The following is a 19,126-nucleotide window of genomic DNA, read 5'->3' on the forward strand; positions in this document are numbered from 1 at the left end:
TCCCCTGCCTCCCTAAACGTTCCTACAAAGACCCTTTCAGGACCCCAAAAATCCACCTCCTAGGGGACTCCTGCAGACAGAGCTGTACCATGTCTTCTCCCAAGCACTCACTACACATACCCTCTAACATTCCTTTGATAAAAATCGGGACATGATTGGAGGAGGCTGCTCTCTATCAAATTTGGCACCTCCCATCTGTCAAGTATGAAGCCCAACCCCTTTGCTCCCTTAGGCGGTTGCCCAGATACTATTCCCATCCCCACCTCCCTATGAAGTTTTGCTGTAGACTGAGAGGCACTCTAGCATGGTGCTCTAGCTCCCCCACTCGCTATTTATCTTCCCTATTCTCCCCCCTTGTCAGGACCTTTAGCTTTGTTGGCGCTGGTGTCATTGGGAGTGGACAGTGGTGGCTGGGGGTGTGCAATGCTCTGCCATATCCTCATTCTCCTCAGGGGCTCTGTTCACCTTCTGCACAGGCACTGTGAGCCCCCACCCCAGCCACCCAGTCTATCGAGGATGGCGCGCAAAACTTGACCCACCTTGGGTGCCAGCAACCCACGTTACACCACTGGATGCTGCCTTTTCATTTTAATGAGCAAGGAGCCAGGCGTTATTTCTGATCTCCAGTGTTGGTTCTTCAGTCTTAAGATTGGAAAACAAAGTCCCCATCTGAGAGGCTTTAGGGCCATCTCCAGCCACACCCCTCCCCCACCTTCCACTCCAATCTCAGATGTGGAAGCTGGAAGCAGACCTCCCTCTCACTTCTATGTCTCTTTTCCCTGGTGATTTGTGGATGGCAGAGCAGAGCAAAGATGAGGACCATCCATGACTGCTAGCCGTCCAGGCTGGAGAACTTGCCCAAGAACAAACTCGGGAAGTTCAAGCTCGAACTCCACCAAGAACATCCCCTGAAGGTGTCTGAAGAAAGCAGCAGAGACTGTGGAGCTCAGCCATCTCATGCTGAATTACTTCACAGAATAAAGATTGATTCCCTTTGAGTGTCTCCATTCTGCTAGGTTTCTGTTTTGCCTCTTAAATTTATTATTGTTTCTGTTTACAACAAGTGTGCCTCCCCATCTTGACTCAAAGGCTTCTTCCTTCCTCTACTGTGCAGTATTTGCAAAAGTCCTTTTTTGCTTTTGCTACAAAGATTGGGAATATTTTACAGTCAAAAAGTAAACCCTTGACAATGGGCTTCAGATGGGTTGAGAGAGAATTAAGTTTCCTGGGTGTGATACCCCTTCCCTCCTGATTCAGGTTTGGTTAAAGAAACTCACTCAGTATCAAGAGCAAAGCCCCTCTTTGCAGAGATGCCTATGGATGAATTGCAATGGACCTTCACCATCTGAATTTATGTTCCACTGGGAAATGCTTGTACAGGAAATATCAGCTGGTTCTCTATACTGTGTTAGACCCCAGGGTATGAAGCCAGAAAAAGGCTACCGGTAGATGTTGTTCTCAGTTTCCTGAGTGGACAAGGCTACAGCATCATTAGAGTTTCCCTTCTTAATTCCTACATTTGTATTGAAAAACTAAACTAAACTGAGACTGCAAAAGCTTCCAGTAGGTGGAATCCCCAGAGTAAAGCTTCCCCTGAAGACCCTAAACACTTGTCAGTAAAAACGGTCTCAATGCCATAACTGCAAACAGAATTAAGGGCAGAAGCACATCTGAAGGTAAAACACAAATACACCCAGTAGTAAAAAGATAATCATTTGAGGCCCTCCTCTGTGTGCCTCCTCCATGAGAGGTCTGGAGGGTGGCAACATGAGAAAGGGGCCTTCTCTGCAGTGGCTCCCCATTTGCAGAATGCTCTTGTACCTTCATTATACCCCTTTAGGCACCAGGCAAAAACGTTCCTCTTTAACCAGACCTTTGGCTGATTAATATCCTACAACCTTTTAAATGTGTTTCTGGAAGGCAGGGTTATTGTTTAGTTTTAACTATTTGTTTTGTGTTTTTATTCTGTATTTTTATGCTGTGAACCACCCTGAGATCTTGGGATAAAGGGCAGTAAGTAAGTAAGTAAGTAAGATTGTCTATTGCCACCTTAGAAATGGAGACATCCACTTTTTATTACAGCATTTCACAAGTTGGGGTGTGGAGTGTTTTGTGTTGGTTTTTTTTGTGACACACATAAAGATATGTACAACGATGTCCCAGCTGTGTACCTTTCCTACAAAAGAATCAAAATGATGGAGCTTAGAAATATGGTGTGCTTGGTCCAGGGTGCAGGTCAGTCCCATAGGGATGGTAGATGGGGGAAGACCACGGCAGAGCTTGCACAGTACCTGTTGGTCAATGCGGTCACACATACGCTATTTTCCTATTGGTGAGGGCGAGGATCGCGTCACCCCAAAGCCCCTGAAATGACGTGAGTCCATACCTCTTGGGGGCTACAGCCGCGTCGGCTGCTCGCGCTTTCTCACAACCCCCTCCCAGCTGCAGATCCCGTGCAAAAGAAGAACGAAAGAGAAAGCAACTCCTCTCTGCTCCGGGATAGCAGGACGTTTCTTAGGGCAATCCCACGTGCCCCTGCCTTGGACGTCTTTCGTAGGCTTCGGGGTTGTGGCACTGAGCCCCTTCTCACGCTCACGCCTTCACGGCGTTCGTCGCTGCCCTCACACCGCCACCACTTCCACGCCCCCGCTTACCCGTGACAGTCTAGGAGGAAGGAGCTTTTGAGAGACTTTCACTGCTAGTGAGAAGAGAGGGAGATGAAGCTGCAAGAAGGGCGAGGCGGGGCGAAGAAGAGCCACGACCGCTTTCACTCCCCGGGGCTCCGGGAGCCGCTTCCTTCCTTTGTTCGGGCTGCTGAGCAAACGAGCGAGCGAGGCTGGGGTGGCTGCAGAATGATCGGGTGGTTGCTGGCTTGGTTGCTGTCCTGGTTGCTGTCCGGGTTGCTGCCGGGCTGCTTGCTATGGCAGCTGTTGCTCGCCACCGCCCTCCTTCTGAAGGCACTGAAAGGCACTGGTAAAATGCCATTAAGGCGGCTGCAGATCTCGGCCGCCCCGCTCTTCTACGGACCCCAGCAGCCTTGGGAGGGCTTCTTAATCCCCCGCAGCCTGCGCTGGATCCTGTCGTGTTTGTGGGAGGAGGATCTGCAGAAGTTCAAGCGCAAACTCCGCGAGTTCCCCGTCCTGGAGGGCGGCGTCCGCATCCCCGAGGAGGCGCTGGAGGAGGACGATGCCTCGCGCCTCGCAGACCTGCTGCTCAGCTGCTATGGCGAGGAGGAGGCCGTCGAGGTGGCGGCCAACGCCCTGCGGGCCATCTGCTGCGAGGACGAGGGGGACAGGCTCCTCTTAATCACCAGGCCAAGTAAGGATTTCTGGAGGGGGGAACCTGGGTGGATCCTTGCTGCCCCATCCTGAACTGCAGTCAGGCACAAGGGGAACGATAGCAAATTGTTGTTGTTGTTTAAGTCGTTTAGTCGTGTCCAACTCTTCGTGACCCCATGGACCAGAGCACGCCAGGCACTCCTGTCTTCCACTGCCTCCCGCAGTTTGGTCAAACTCATGCTGGTAGCTTCGAGAACACTGTCCAACCATCTCGTCCTCTGTCGTCCCCTTCTCCTTGTGCCCTCCATCTTTCCCAACATCAGGGTCTTTTCCAGGGAGTCTTCTCTTCTCATGAGGTTGCCAAAATATTGGAGCCTCAGCTTCAGGATCTGTCCTTCCAGTGAGCACTCAGGGCTGATTTCCTTCAGAATGGAGAGGTTTGATCTTCTTGCAGTCCATGGGACTCTCAAGAGTCTCCTCCAGCACCATAATTCAAAAGCATCAATTCTTCGGCAATCAGCCTTCTTTATGGTCCAGCTCTCACTTCCATACATCACTACTGGGAAAACCATGGCTTTAACTATACGGACCTTTGTTGGCAAGGTGACGTCTCTACTTCTCAAGATGCTGTCTAGGCCTGTCATTGCCCTTCTCCCAAGAAGCAGACGTCTTTTAATTTCGTGGCTGCTCCAGTATCCTTGCCAAGAAAACTCCATGGACAAAGACAACAGGCAAACAATTTACTTTTACTGAAATTGATGTTAATTTTCCCTTTGGTCATACAGTCATCATACTGCTTAGGATTCCTCAAATGACCTTTTACTCTCTGCCTACTTTTTCTGTCCCTTAAGAACAAATGTGTTGAGGGGTGTGTTTGTGTGTGCATATGGATTGTGTGTGTGCCAAACTGAGTCTTTGACCCAGGTTAAAGAAAGCCTATTTTCGCCCCTGACTGCAATCAGAGAGAAGGGAAATAACAAATACCTATTTGAAATACTTTTAAGTGCAATGGTTACTTTATACACAGAGCATTGGAGTGAGAACAACAATTTGCTACATTTCAACACTCTCATTGCTATCTCTTAAGAAACTGCAAATCCTTTCAGTGCCCTTGTGATGTAGAGAACACCAAAGAAATTGTCCTTCCTTTGGGAATTGGAATTGGGGTTGAGGTGATCCTTTGCAGACGGGTGTCTTCTTTCCACCCCACCCGCATGCTTGAGCCCTGCACATACAGTACTTCAAATCAGGCCTGTGAGCCCAGGAAGCTTGCAGGCTTTCCCAACTTTGTTTTGACTGTCTGACCAGTTGTTCTTTCTAGATCAGTACTGCTGACATTGATTAGCAGCAATTCTCCAATGTTTCCAGCAGGAGTCTTTCCCTGCCCTCCCTAGGGACACCAGGGAATGAACCTGGAACTTTTTGCATGCAGAGCTGGCCCGCACACAGGGTGGCAGAAGTCAAAGAGGCAGTATCCTGTGTGGGAATGTTCTGGGGTGCAGGAGAGGATATATTGACCAATTATATCCTTATCCAACTTGTGCTAACAAGTTCCCAAAATATCAGCAGAGTTTATATACATTCCCCTTTAAGCACGCAACGGTAACGTGTGCACAGGTTCGCTAGAACCTCTATAATAATTACTCTGGTAACTTCCCCTTTGTTCCCTCTTAAAATACAAGACACGACACAGTCTTTACAAAAGTATAAAAGAGTTTACTCACGTTCTGTTCACAACATGATCCCAGAAGGCAGACAGGCTTAAAAGTTACATATACTTAGAATCTATCTTCTTGCAAGATAGACCTTATCTCCTCTCTTGGCTGAGGGCCAAGAGGGCATCTTTACATGCTTCCTCATCGAAGGAAAATGGCAGAGAGAGAGAGATGGCTGCCTGCCCTGTGCTTTTGTCATTACCTGCACAGGTGAGGCCACACCCACCTCTGGTCACATGTGGAGGAAGTCCGTCCCCAGGAAGTTTACCTGCTTGCTGGACAGACATCCCTCCCCATGTACACTCTAGGAATGTTGTCATTGACTGCTCCTGTGTTTACATCCCACATCCTGCCTGCTCCACCACTTTCTCCCCCACCACTGGAATGCAACACCCTGCCTAGTTTTGGCAAGAGGGTGGTGGCCAAGGCCTTGAAGAACACCCCTGCCCTTGTCACCAAGTTAAGTGGTTCCAGAGTGGAGAAGACAAATGGAACTGTATTGTGGAATTCACCCCTCTTGCCAAGTTTCAGTGAGAAAGGGGCATTGCGGTGGTGGGGAAAGTGGTGGAGCAGGTGGCACTCAGTGGCACAGAGGAGGGGAGGCAGAAAGTGGCACATTTCTGTTTAGCCTCAGTTGACAAAGTGGGACGAGCTATCCCTGAAAACTGAGACAAGCCCTATCATTGAGCAATGGCCCTTTCCCAGTTAGGCCAGCCTGAAGTGCTGCATGCTGAACTTCTGCCAAACAACTGGTTCTAGAAAGGGGAAGGGGAATAAGATTTTGGAACGCAGAAATCAAGCAAATAATCAAGCCATCAATTCTAGCACGTGGGGGCCACCTTATCTAAATTATATACAATCGTGCTTTGGTTCATGAATGGAATCCATTCTGGAAGTCCGTTTGACTTCCGAAAACATTCAAAAACCAGGGTGTGGCTTCTGATTGGCTGCAGGGGCTTCTGGAAGCCATGGAAGCCACATTGGATGTTCAGGTTCCAAACAACATTCGCAAACTGGAACACTCACTTCTGGGTTTGCAGCGTTCAGGAGCCAAAACATTTGAGTCACAAGGCATTCGATAACCAAGGTACGACTGTAATTCTTAATTTGAATGATTGGTATTAATAATTGTAATATAAGTTGGTATTATTATAATGAGACTATTATCGGATTGTAATTGAAAACTAGAAAAATTGTTATCAAAAAGAAGAAGAAAGAAGAGAAGGGGAAGGGGATTGCCACACCTTATGCTAGCAAATGTAAGTGTGTTGGGTTTTTCTGTTCAATACTGCTAGTAACAGAAAGTGCACAGCGTCCACATGTCCATCTGCTGAAAACACTGGCAAAGTTGAAGGAGACAGACTGGAAGAAGTTCAAGTCCAAGCTCCAGAAATTTCCCATCAAGGAGGGATTTGTCAAAATCCAGAAGGAGTTACTTGAGTGTGCAAATACTTGGGACTTGAGTGAGTTGCTGCTGATCTACTATGGTGAGGATTACACCTTGGAGGTGACGGCTGAGGTGCTGAGAGCCATTGGCTGTGAGTCCCAGGCAGACAGGCTCCTCACCAGCTGGCAAGGTAAGTAATTTGGTAGAGGGAACACTGGTCGTGTCTGATAATATCATTATACAAGTAGGACTGAATGAAAGAGAGGTTTCTTTTCCTGGGTCAAGGATAAAAACTTTATAGTAATTTGTGTCTTGGCATCTTATTAGGGTAGAAAAACATTGCAAAAATGGCTAGTGTTATTTGTTTTCTCCAGGTCATTCGTTAAGGAAATAAACACTTTATCAGCAATAAATGTATTAGCACCAATTAAATATATAAAAAGAGAAATGACCACTTTGGACCTTTCCCTTCCCTTGCTTGCAGATGACAGTGCCATGCCCCCTGGTGTGGACAGAATGCAGAGGGATGTAGGAAAGAAAAGGTAAGTCCATTGAAATTTTGCTTGCAACTTACAGTGGAAGGGCAATGACTGGTTGTTGTGTGTTTCAGAAGGCAGAATTAGACCTTTGCATGGGAGGGAGTTGCATCCAGGAACCAGGATGAGCAAATGTGTGCTAAAGGGGATGGATAGTGCTAAGAGATTCAGTGAGAAGTAATAGCTTCCTAGTAAAGGAAGGTTGCTAGGTGATGTTAGTGCACTAGTAAAGAGGCACAGCAAACAGTTGAGCAGCCCGCTTGAACCTGATGGATAGGGGAAAGGGAGAGTCATTCCTGAAGAAAGGTTTGTGTGCGAGGCCAGAGGGAAACCTGCCAGCCAGTTCTTTAACTAAGGTCTGGCAACAAGGGCACTTGCCCTGAATATTGCCTAGAGAAGGGGGCTCAGTGGACCACAAAGACCGTGTGTGCTTGGTGAAATGGTGGCAAATTGTTAGGCATGTTTTTCAGGTAGAAATGAAAGCTAGATCCCAGCTTGCTCAGAGAGCCAGTGAGGGCAGCAGAACAGGGGTGGGGAAGCTCAGGCCCAGTCTGGATCCTAACTAGGTTCTAATTATTCCAACTTGTCCTCCTGCTCCCAATTCCTAAAAAAATAAAATAAAAAAATGTTTCTGCCACAGGACTTTGGGAAGTGGCCTAGTCTCTGGTGATGAGATGATCTGCAAGGGAAGAAGAAAATTAATTGGAATTCTCAAAGAGGACCTAGAATTCATTTTACATGTATTACACTCTCGCTTCATTATCACACGGAAAGAATATGTGGACTTCCTGGAAACAGAGGAAGACTTCAAGCAGAAAAGTAAAAAATTGCTGAGCACTATCCAGAAAAGAGGGGAGCAAGCATGCTGCTGGTTCCTGGAGTGTGTAGAAATGACATTTCCAGGTTCTATTCAGAGTCTGTTATTTGAAGTACACGGTGAGATAGAGTTGTTCCAAAACTTCAAGGACAACACAATTACCAGCTTACTGCTTCCTTCTTGCATGTCATATGAAGCAGAGAAATAACTTTCTTTTATAGGTTCAGTCCAGGTTTCTGGACACTCAGTGCTACGGTCAAAACCCCCTCTATTTGCAGAGGAAGGAAAAAGCACCAAGGTGGAGAATCCAGCAGGTTGTGCGGAAAGCAGCATGTGTAGCTGGTGCCCCAGTGTGGTAAGAGGCTGGACTCCACTAATTTGCATTGCCCACCTACATTGGTACTTCTAAAGCAAAGGTTATGCATTCAAATTTCACTGTGGAAAGGAAATTGTCCCTCTTTAGGTATTTATGTACACTAATTAGTGATCTTACTATTCACTACTAGTGGCTGGTATGTGGGCAGCATAGCTGTTTCTAGGCAGTTGACTCCTGGTGCTCATAAATCATTGTGCTTCTGCAGAATTGCAAGCAGAACTGTAGTGGCCTTCTGCTGTGGTTGGAGACACACACACACACACACACACACACACACACGGCTGCTTAGTTGGCCTAATGAGAACATCAGCTCTTTGTGTAGTTGTGGGTTTGGCTTCAAGTAGTGCTCCTTGGTGTGGCTGCAGGAGTGTTGGACAAGAATGTTCTGTTTTCAGGTGGGATTATGGGTCTGGCAGCCATATGAATGATTGCTGTGTTGTTATAGGATCTTCCAGAAAAAATCAGACCAGAGGTGTTTTGGGACTCGGAAAAGGGCCATGAAAAATACAGGTGAGTGGTCTTTTTAAACTTTCTCCCTTAAGGGAATGGTTTCTACAGTGAGTTGCCATTTGGGATTCAGAAACCATGAAACACGTTTGTTTTATGTTGATCTCATAGTCATCATACATGGTGGTATTTCCTAAAATTATCCTAGAGACCTGCACATTGCAGTGAAAGATCTGTCATGATGGGTAAGTTCTCTCTGAAATCTTCAATGAGGAGCTCCTAGGTTTCCCAGAACACAGTGGGGAAAATATTACTTTGGAATATTATTATTGCACATATCCAGTTGTTTATAATCCTCCACTTTGAAGATATGGGTAGCATCATAGACTATAACCATAGAATTGTAGAGTTGCAAGGGACCATGGGAGTTATTATGTCCATCTAGTTTTTTACTCACTGGGCAACCTCACAGCAAACCTGCTTCTCCATGGCACAATGTTGAGTTTGTAGAGTGATGCTTGCCCAGGAGGTTTCCTTCCCTAAAAGTTTTAACTTCTAATTCAGCATATGAAGCATCTCTTGCAAAAATATAAATTAGAACAGTAGAAATTCTCTTCATCCGTGTTCAACCTACTTCCCCTTTTGTCTTTCCCTTTGTGGAATTCAGAGTGCTCTCCACTGGGGCTGGCTCCTTCCGTTGCGGAGCTACTGATCTCATATGTGAGGTGAGAGAAGCTGCAACCATAACATACCACTTTGATTCGTGGCCAGAGCTCCTGGAAGAACAGAATGCTGAGGAGTGGCATGTCGCTGGCCCTTTGCTCAATATTCAAGTGGATCCAGGGGAGGCTGTGTCAGCCGTTCACTTCCCTCATTTTCTGTGTCTTGAAGGTATGCTAGGAAACAAAGGCTTCCAATAGTACGACCAAAATAGGTAGAATCCTTAGCAAGAATAATGGATCAGGAATGCTGTGGGGCCATCAGTGTTGGTTCTATGGATCAATAGTGCTCACTTACCTGTCTTTTGTACTTTGTTTCAATTTTGCAATTTTAACTCTGCTATTTATTTCCTGTGGTTTTTATATTTTCTTTGTGAGCTGCCTTGAGAGGACATTGCCTGTAAGGAAACCAAAAAAAACCTAACTGATGATGATATTGCAATGATGACAACAACACAATAAATACTTGCATTAACAGGGAGTGTGAAACGATGAGTTCACCCTTTCCCACTTGTAACAGGTTTGTTTATTATTCCTTTGTGCTCCTTTTCAGGTGAAGACAGTTCCCAAGTCCATATCGCACACTTTGTTGAAGAAGGGATGGTACTGGAGAGGCCAGACAGAGTGGGAGCATATCATGTTGTGTTGGAAAATCCCACCTTCTCTCCCCGTGGAGTGGTTTACAAAAAGTCATGGTTTAAGCGAAAGATTAAGGTCCACACTGTGGCACTGCTCTATCAAATGCTTCGACTCAAGGCACCAACATTTCATCTATACCTCCTACCCAATGATTCTTCTCTAATAAAGGTAGCTGGGGATGTCCAATTCTTGTATTCCAGATTGCCTGGATTATTTTCTTGACCAGTAGCTAAGCAAAATATTGCATCAGGAATTCTCATGGAATGTGAAATGTACCTCCCTTTGTTGGGCTGGATCAAATTTACCATACTTTTAGCCAACGTCAACATGACAGTAGAGAGGAAATGAGCAGCTGTCCTCCAGTGAGCTACTTTGCTTCCCACCAACCGTGATGTTTTAAAGGGACTCCTACAATATAAAAAAATGTCCTTTTCATATCTTGGGCTGCCCTCCTTCCCGCCTGGCTTGGTAGTGATGAGCTTTCTCAAACAGCTCTTGAGCAAAACTATCCCTCCTGTTTTGAGCTGTTGGCACATGGGAGATAAAGCTGTATTGGCTTCTCGGTTTTAGCTGCTTCTTAAAATGTTTTGTTTGCATTTTGGAGTGTGATGCCTTCTGTGGGTTCCTGCATTGAGAAGAGTGACCCAGGATTGCTGGTCCCTTTCTGCTGCTTCATGGTTCAGACTGGCCTTGACCTGAATCCCCCATATGAGCATGAAATCTCCTCTCCATATTTTAGTTTCTCGTGCCAAATGGTTTATTTTTCTTGATATTGTTGTTGGACAGCCTGTAGCCCTTCTGATGCTGTGGGCTACAACATCCACTAGCCCGGAGGCATGCAGGTTGTGGCCACTAGGAGTTCCAACAAAACTGGGAGGTCTGAAGATTCCCCATACCTGCTGTATTGTTAAGTATAATTGTTTAATTGCACATTGAAATGGAAAATAACTCTGTATGTGTAGTACTAAAAGCGTGACGTGGTATGGAACGTCCACTGAGCTGTAGAGTGCCTAACAGTTAATGATTAGTGAGAATGTATCTCTACCGATCTGTCACGAGATGTTTAACTTAAATCACATGAGGTATTGAGTTACAGGTCTCCATTTTGGTTGTGTGAATTAGCTCTTTGTCTGAAGAACCAAAGATAAAGGATGTGTGATTCTCTCTCTAGAATGCAGACTCAGGCTAGTGGAGGCTGGAATGGGAGAGGTAGAGCTTTGATTTCAGCTCTGAATGAAGATGTTTATATTTCTAAGATATTTTTACCTGTACTAGGATCAGCACATGATATTATTATGCAACTATAATGTAACGTTGTTGTTGATAGTTTATTTTAGATCAAGTTCTGATAGTAAAGATTTTGTAACATATTTTCGGACTGGGCAATTTTTATTTTGTCCTATCACTTCCAAATGCACAATATTAATAGCCTCAATATTTGTGAGAATGCCAAAGGAGAGGTAGGGATCCAGTTTTTAGCAGCTTGGTGCCCTCTTTCTATGTCTCAAAAGTAACATTGTTTGTCCGTCACAGGCAGTTGATGAACATGAAGTAAATTGTCCTTCACACAGAATAGAGAAACCCCCTGGGACCCTGAAACCTCTGACGATTGGCTCTCGCTTCTTTGTGGAGACGAATGATGTCACTGTCTGTCCTGAGGTGAGAAACAAAGAAGAAAGGTTTTGCCGGGGGAGAACCCAGAATGGGAGAAACTATACCAGGATCTTTCTCTACCCTTTAATTTGACTCCCTTAGAACTGGGTGGTATACTAAGCCCTATTCACATCTACAGAGGTTTCATTCTTCCCCACAGGAACTGGAGTTTCAATACCTGGATGCAGAGAAGCTGCAGCAGTACTTAGAACTGTCTGCTGAGCAAATGCAAGACAAGTTCAACTTCTGTCTGATAGAGAAGCACACGAATAAGCTTGTTTGGAAGGCTCATGTGAAACAAGGTGAGGGGTTTTTTTCAGTGGAGGACCACAAGTCTGATTGTGGCTTGGGAGGCAGGACGAAAAAGGACCACTAGTCATATTCCCTGTCTGACTGTCTCTTTCCTGTTCTCTTTCAGAGGAGTTAAATTCAGATGAGATGAATTCAACACAAGGTCAGCAGGTTTTAATGATTTATTTCCTTTTGCTTAACCTGTATCCCTCTCTTCCTCCCAATGGGAGCACAAGAGTGGCTGGTGATATGGTACTATCTACATGGTACAGCAACGGAAATTGTAACATTCTGAAATAGAGATGAGTTAACTTGGCTTTATGGACTTTTTTTGGTGTCACATGAAAATAACAATAAGAATAAACAGCTTCCAACAAATTAAAACATCAAACACAGTAAAACATCACACATTAAAAACTTCCCTATACATTATCAGATCTCTGGAGATCATGACAGATTAGGGGTCATCATGTGGGGTGGTCACCCATAGTAGGCTTCTAGTAGTGCACCATACATTTAAAGTCCGCTTTGTATCACCTCAAGAGTCATAGGGAATCCTATGAACTCGATCATTAAGGATCTCCTTACAACTCCCAGCACCCATAAGAACAGGATTTTTCTGACTAGATTGCTCACTGCAATGCCTGCCAAGCTTCCTCTGCAAATTCTTCACATTGAAAGAGCTTCTGCATTCCTGACTTTCTTCCCCAGCCATTGTTTACTTGCTGGTTTTCAGCTCCCTTCTTGGGATTATAGGTGCCAATTTGGGCCCCAGGTTATGGGTGCCCAATGGCACCTGTGACGTAACATGACATTGTGACATCACATAACATCAACATAAACTGGAAGACCTGGTAGGGCCTCAGGCGTGATCTCAGAGGCCTCACAGGGCCTTGGAGATCATGTACAAGGCCTAGTGAGACCTTTGACGAGACTGCCAGTTTGTACCAGAAGTCATGTTGGAGTCCACGCTGTGGGTGCCGAGCACCCACAAATTTTTGTGGGGAGGGGCTTGACCCCCAGGGCCCCCTATAGTTGGTGCCTATGCTTGGGATCATGACTGGGGAAGAGTGAAGAGCAATTTAGATGATATTTGGAAGTCCTGGGTTCATCTCTCACCATGATCATTCATCTTCTCAAAGGTACCTGCTTGCATTGTACGTATCCTCACTCTCTCTTCTCTCCAGCCTCTCGTGATGGCACACTCACCAATGCACCACCCAGAAGAACTGACTCAGGACATGGAGTGGAAAGCAGGTAGGGCCTGATCCTTTCTCTCACACTCCGTTTCCAGTACTACCATTAGAATAATGAGGCAGTTGTGTCTGGAAGGTAGCAGATATTGGGCGGGGGTGGGGAGGTACGTTACAGTTTCTTTAAGACTTATTTACATTTGCCTTAATGAAAATAATAATAATAATAATAATAATAATAATAATAATAATAATTTATTATTTGTACCCCGCCCATCTGGCTGGGTTTCCCCAGCCACTCTGGGCGGCTTCCATAGAAACCAAAAAAAACACTAAAATATCATACATTAAAAACTTCCCTGAACAGGGCTGCCTTAAGATGTCTTCTGAATGTCAGGTAGTTGTTTATCTCTTTGACATCTGATGGGAGGCCGTTCCACAGGGCGGGCGCCACTACCGAAAAGGCCCTCTGCCTGGTTCCCTGTAGCTTTGCTTCTCGTAATGAGGGAACCGCCAGAAGGCCCTCGGCGCTAGACCTCAGCGTCCGGGCAGAACGATGGGGGTGGAGACGCTCCTTCAGGTATACTGGGCCGAGGCCGTTTAGGGCTTTAAAGGTCAACACCAGCACTTTGAATTGTGCTCAGAAACATACTGGGAGCCAATGTAGGTCTTTTAAGACCAGTGTAATGTGGTCTCGGCGGCTGCCCCCAGTCACCAGTCTAGCTGCCGCATTCTGGATTAGCTGTAGTTTCCGAGTCACCTTCAAAGGTAGCCCCACGTAGAGCGCATTGCAGTAGTCCAAGCGGGAGATAACTAGAGCATGCACCACTCTGGCGAGGCAGTCCATGGGCAGGTAGGGTCTCAGCCTGCGTACCAGGTGGAGTTGGTAGACAGCTGCCCTGGATACAGAATTGACCTGCGCCTCCATGGACAGCTGTGAGTCCAAAATGACTCCCAGGCTACGTACCTGGTCCTTCAGGGGCACAATTACCCCATTCAGGACCAGGGAGTCCTCCACACCAGCCCGCCCCCTGTCCCCCAAAAACAGTACTTCTGTCTTGTCAGGATTCAACTTCAATCCATTAGCCGCCATCCATCCTCCAACCGCCTCCAGGCACTCACACAGGACCTTCACCGCCTTCACTGGTTACAATATCTTTAAATAATAGTTACAGAGAGTCACCTAAGGCTGGCTGAAAAAGCTTAGTGCAAATTACTCTTAGTTCCATCTTCTCAGTCAATTTCATCTTGATGCACTGTAGACTTCAGCTGGTTTGCTTTGAGCCAGTGTTTGATCTCTCTCATGAGAGCCACCAGGGCCCATGTGAGATTCTCCCAGAGCCCCATAAGCAAGGTGGAGAGCTTAAAAACTTCTTTGTGCAGGATCTTCCTGGTACAGAAGCACTTTTTTGCTTTCTGCATTGCGTTTAACTGATGAAAATAGGGATGCCCTATTTAATCATCATCATCATATCCTGCCCATCTGATTGGGTTTCCCCAGCCACTCTGGGTGGCTTCCAGCATATATAAAAACATAATAAAACATGAAACATTAAGAAACTTCCCTATACAAGACTAGCCTTCAGATGTCTTCTAAAGGTTGGTTAGTAACTTATCTCCTTGGTTTGGGGGGGGGGGTCACATACATATAAGCGAAATCTGTGTAAGTTGGGAGTTAACTGTACATTCTCACACAGAAACAGATGTGCATGGTGCCTCTCTTCGCCACTCCCTCACACTCCCTGCACTAGTGTGGAGAGGGCTAGACATCTTGCCTTGTACTCTGCATGCAAGTTCCACCCCTGCTAGCCCTATTGCTTTGCAATCTTTAAAGAGTAGGCAGGAGAGTTGCTCTTTAAGGTGTTTTGCTGCTCAGCAATTGAAGATGGCTCTCCAAGCTTTAGAACCCCCTCCGGCTACAGCTCTTCCCGCTCCCTCTGTGCTGATCTAAGTTTTGGAAGTTATAGCAGCACCTCCAAATAATCAGGAGTCCTTCCTGGGTCCCTTTGCTGAACTTCTTTTGTTTTATGCCTGCTTTTCCCTGCCTCTGGGGGGCAACAATGCAGAGCGACGGTGAGGAGCATCAGAGACTCCCTGATATCTACTCTGGAGAACTTGGGTAAGGACGAACTCAAGAAATTCAAGCTCAAGCTCCATGAGTTCCCTGTCAGTGAGGGCCACGACAACATTCCTCTGGGGCGGCTGAAGAAGGCAGATGTCATGGACCTGAGCCAGCTCCTCCTGAGTTTCTACATGGAGGATTATGCCGTGCAGGTGACAGCTGATGTCCTCAGAGCTATCAACTGCAGGGATGAGGCAAAGAAGTTCCTCAGCCTCACTGGGTGAGAAAGGAGGAGTCCCAGCTTGTGGAATTCGTTGTTAGGTAGGGCAAATGGATTGTCACCTACCCCAGCCCCACACCACCCTGTGAGTGGAGGGAGATTAGGAATGTCACTTGATACTAAACCAAGCAAAAAATGCCTCTGGTTTTTTAAAGATTGAACTCCTAAATATCTTTTTAAGCTCTTCATGTATCATAATCCAGAACTGTTTCACCACTTTGCACCCCCACCACATATAATACATCGTCCCCACCTCTGTTTTGCATCTCCAATGGATATTTGATTGTTTTTTATACATTTTTTATAGTTTCACTGGGGTGAGGTACCAGCAGTAAAACATCTTCATTATATTTTCCTTAATCGAATAGCACACTGTAAAATTTATATCAGTTTTCCATAATCTTTCCCTTCTGTCTAAATGAATTGTCTGGCCCAGCTCTTGTGACCATTTTATCATTGGTTCTTTTATTACCTCATCTTTCATTTCCCATTCAAGGAGCAAGCTGTATAATTTCGACATTTTCCTCTTTGGTTGCGGAAGTTCACTTTGTAATTTTGATGTTTAGACTTTAGGAAATGGAAATTGAATATTCAGCCACTTATTATTGAGGGGAAGTGCGTGGAACAGGTCTCAGTGTTTCGATTTCTGGGAATGGAGTTGAGAGACGACCTAACCTGGGGAGAGAACAGCAAAGACCTGGTGAAGAGAGCACAGCAGAGGTTATATTTTCTGAGAATCCTCCGGAAAAACAATCTCTCAAAGGACCTGTTGATGGCATTTTACCATTGCACTGTGGAGAGCGTACTAACTTATGGTCTGTGTGTGTGGTTTGGGAGCTGCACAGCCAGGGAAAAAACAATGCTATCCAGGGTTGTAAAGACTGCAGAGAGAATTATTGGGTGCACTCTTCCCACCTTAGATAAAATCTATGCTGCCAGGTGCCATAAGAAAGCAGCAGAGATAGCACAGGATAGTACACACCCCAGAAATGATCTCTTTCAGCTTCTGCCTTCTGGAAGAAGGTATAGGGTTATAAAGGCCAGGACTAGCCGCAAGAGAAACAGTTTCTACGCTAATGCAATTCTGGTTCTAAACGCAGCATAAGGGGTTTCTGTAGTATAGTGTATTTTAAAATGGGGTTTTAGAGTTTTTAGGGGTTTTTGAATGTTTCATGTAGTTTTTATGTAGTTTTATGTAGTTTTTTATGTAGTTTTATGTAGTTTTTTATGTAGTTTTGTGGTAGTTTTATGTAGTTTTATGTAGTTTTTCAATTTCATTGTTCTGCAAGGGACAATGACAATAAAGATATCGTTATCGTTATCATTTTTTGTTCAAATCCTATTTTTTTATCTTGGTTGAAGATAAGCAATACCTGGTGATATTGTAGCCAGCTGTTACAACAGTTCTTAACCTCTTCATAGGGTCTTATTTTTATCTCACCGTGCTCTTTTATTAGTAACTGTTGATATGTTGGCCAGCCCTTTTCCATATTTACTCTTTTCACTGCCAGTACTTCTAGTGGGGATAACCACCATGGTATTTTAGGTTCTAACAACCATCGGTAATTTGCCCACACTTTATATAGAGACTTCCTGACTATGTGGTTCAGGACTTCCCTGTTTACTGCCACTTTATCATAAATTAAATAGGCATGCCATCCAAAGCGGTTGTTCCATCCTTCCAAGTCTAGAATCTCTGTTTTGTCTAGCACAACCCAGTCTTTTATCCATCCTAAGCATGCAGCCTGGTAGTAAATTCTCCAATCCGGAAGTCCAAATCCACCCCTCTCTCTGGTGTCTGTTAACAGTTTATATTTTATACGTGGTTTTTTTCCTTGCCATAAAAATCGGGAAGAGAGGAGTTGAACTTTAGTTTTATGCCTACCAATCCAGATAATAAAGTTTGCTGATGCATGAGAGTTTCAGGCATGTTACTGTAAACAAGATTAAACATTATAAGCAGTATAATGCACTGAAGGGCGGTGATATCTTCCTTGTTGACAGCAAGGTGGAGAAAGGTTTGGCATGAATTCATACATACATGACCTTTGGGCTTGTGGGTTCCTGCAGAAAATCACCTGGTCGCTTATGCAGCTTGGCATTTGCATGAAACTGCAGGAAGAGTTTTATCTGGTGATTTATCCTATGGTTTCTTTTCTTTTCTTTTTAATTTTTATTGGAATTTTATTTACAACCTAACATAAACCTCCCACTCCCCAATACAGAAATCCACCCTCATTAAACGTGAACATAACATACAATGAGCATAACATACAACAATACAAACAACCAAATAAAAGACTTTCTTTATCCTGTATCTGGCCTCCTTATTTACTTCTTATAAGCTGTTTCCTTTATGAATAATTATTAAGATTTTTCTAATTATAACTTAAATATCCACAAATTGCTAAAAACTGGAAAAAAGAAACTGTACCGACAAAAAAGGACTAGCAAGACAAACGGTTAGAGTATATTGGACTGGCTAGATTAACAGAGGCAATTAGAGATCACCAGACAAGAGTTGCAAAAAGCATGGGGGAAATGCAGAGAATACTTCACAAAACAGTGCCCTAAAATACATACCTGGACTTGTTTTGATTAATGTCTGCAGGAGACTTTGTGAATTTATCCTATGGTTTCATGGAGCCAGTTCCTGGGATGAGGAGCTCCTTCATTTGGAGGTCTTCAGGCAGAGTCTTGACAACCACCTGCTGAAAATGCTGTAGGGCTGGATTTCCTGCCTCAGGCCACATGGCCTACAAAACTCCCTCCAGCTCTGTAGGATGCTGAGGATACTCCCCTCTCCCCTCCTCACATCATTTCAGGGAGGATGTAGAGGTCTTGAATTCTTGTCTGAGACCTGCCAGGGGACAGGATGTGGGTGCAGAAATGGAATATTAATCGCTGGAATAACTGAGCCAATTACTTATTGTAACACAGAAGGTGCAGCCGCGTGGCTGTTGAATCTGCTTAGAGAGAAGATTTTACCTGTTGCAATCACATGCTTGTATGTTAAAAAATAATAATAATACTTGTTGCGTCACAAAACCTACCGGGGGACTCGGTAAAGGAGTTCCTCCAGCCCTTTTTGGGTCGGGAATTAGTAAGAACAGCCCCCAAAGGGGAAAGAAACCTAGCACTGGAGAGCACAACCAAAGCGCTAGAAGCTGACGACACGCATCTCAAGCCCACCCCCAAGAAGAATCCTGGGAACCATGGTTTACCTCTCAGACGCGTCCCAGCACCCTTAACAAAATACAGCTCCCAGTATTGCTTTTTGTTGGGGGGGTTGCTTTAAATTCGCGAAGGACGAGTAGTTTCTTCTCGCACACTCACGCGTTTTCCTGTCCCACCGTCCGGGCGCTCATCCCGGCTTCAGATCCTGCGCAAAGAGAGCGCGCGAGCGAATTCTCTTCCCCTTGGAGAATTGCGCTTCGGAGTCCTTCCTCGAGGAACCTCCGGGCCAAGTTCTTCCAGCGCAGGGCTGGGCAGCAGGTGAGCTCGAAAGGTGAAGCGAAACCCCGCCCTCGAGTCTCCTGCAGCTGCCGGAGGGAAGGATCTTTAAGTTTCTTCGCCAAAGGGAACAGAAAGAGACCAGGAGAGGAGAGAGAGCCGGCGGCGCTCAGAGCGGGGTTCCCGCTGCTGCCCTCGCGCCAAGCCTTTCTCCCCCGGGGAGTCAGGCGCCGCGAGCTGGCCCCCACTTCCCTTGGCAGAGTCTCCAGATCTGGGTCTT

The 19,126-nt window shown here is 45.5% G+C and overlaps 1 protein-coding gene and 1 long non-coding RNA gene across 5 annotated transcripts; one reads left to right on the forward strand and one right to left on the reverse strand.

Moving 5' to 3' along the window:
• The first annotated feature begins 2,558 nt into the window (after window positions 1-2,558).
• On the forward strand, window positions 2,559-17,710 carry LOC308461258 (uncharacterized protein). Its single transcript, XM_080978014.1, has 13 exons — window positions 2,559-3,318; window positions 6,289-6,570; window positions 6,865-6,922; window positions 7,557-7,852; window positions 7,955-8,088; window positions 8,555-8,619; window positions 9,224-9,447; window positions 9,829-10,082; window positions 11,448-11,573; window positions 11,728-11,869; window positions 11,986-12,021; window positions 13,046-13,115; window positions 15,118-17,710. The coding sequence occupies exons 1-13, from the start codon at window positions 2,718-2,720 to the stop codon at window positions 15,395-15,397; spliced, it is 2,568 nt and encodes an 855-aa protein (XP_080834140.1). The 5' UTR covers window positions 2,559-2,717; the 3' UTR covers window positions 15,398-17,710.
• Window positions 11,285-18,868, reverse strand: LOC308461274. 4 transcript variants are annotated; one of them, XR_013978857.1, is made up of 5 exons: window positions 18,730-18,868; window positions 17,977-18,253; window positions 15,866-16,090; window positions 13,005-13,183; window positions 11,285-11,568 (listed from the first exon to the last, which is right to left on the reverse strand). It is a non-coding gene; the product is annotated as an uncharacterized lncRNA (long non-coding RNA). The 4 variants fall into 4 exon arrangements; XR_013978858.1 differs by having other exon boundaries at window positions 12,978-13,183; XR_013978856.1 differs by lacking the exon at window positions 13,005-13,183.
• Between the last annotated feature and the right edge of the window lie 258 nt (window positions 18,869-19,126).

This window comes from Podarcis pityusensis, assembly GCF_964106645.2.
Source record: "Podarcis pityusensis genome assembly, chromosome: 13".
In the NCBI taxonomy this organism is placed as follows: Eukaryota; Metazoa; Chordata; class Lepidosauria; order Squamata; family Lacertidae; genus Podarcis; species Podarcis pityusensis.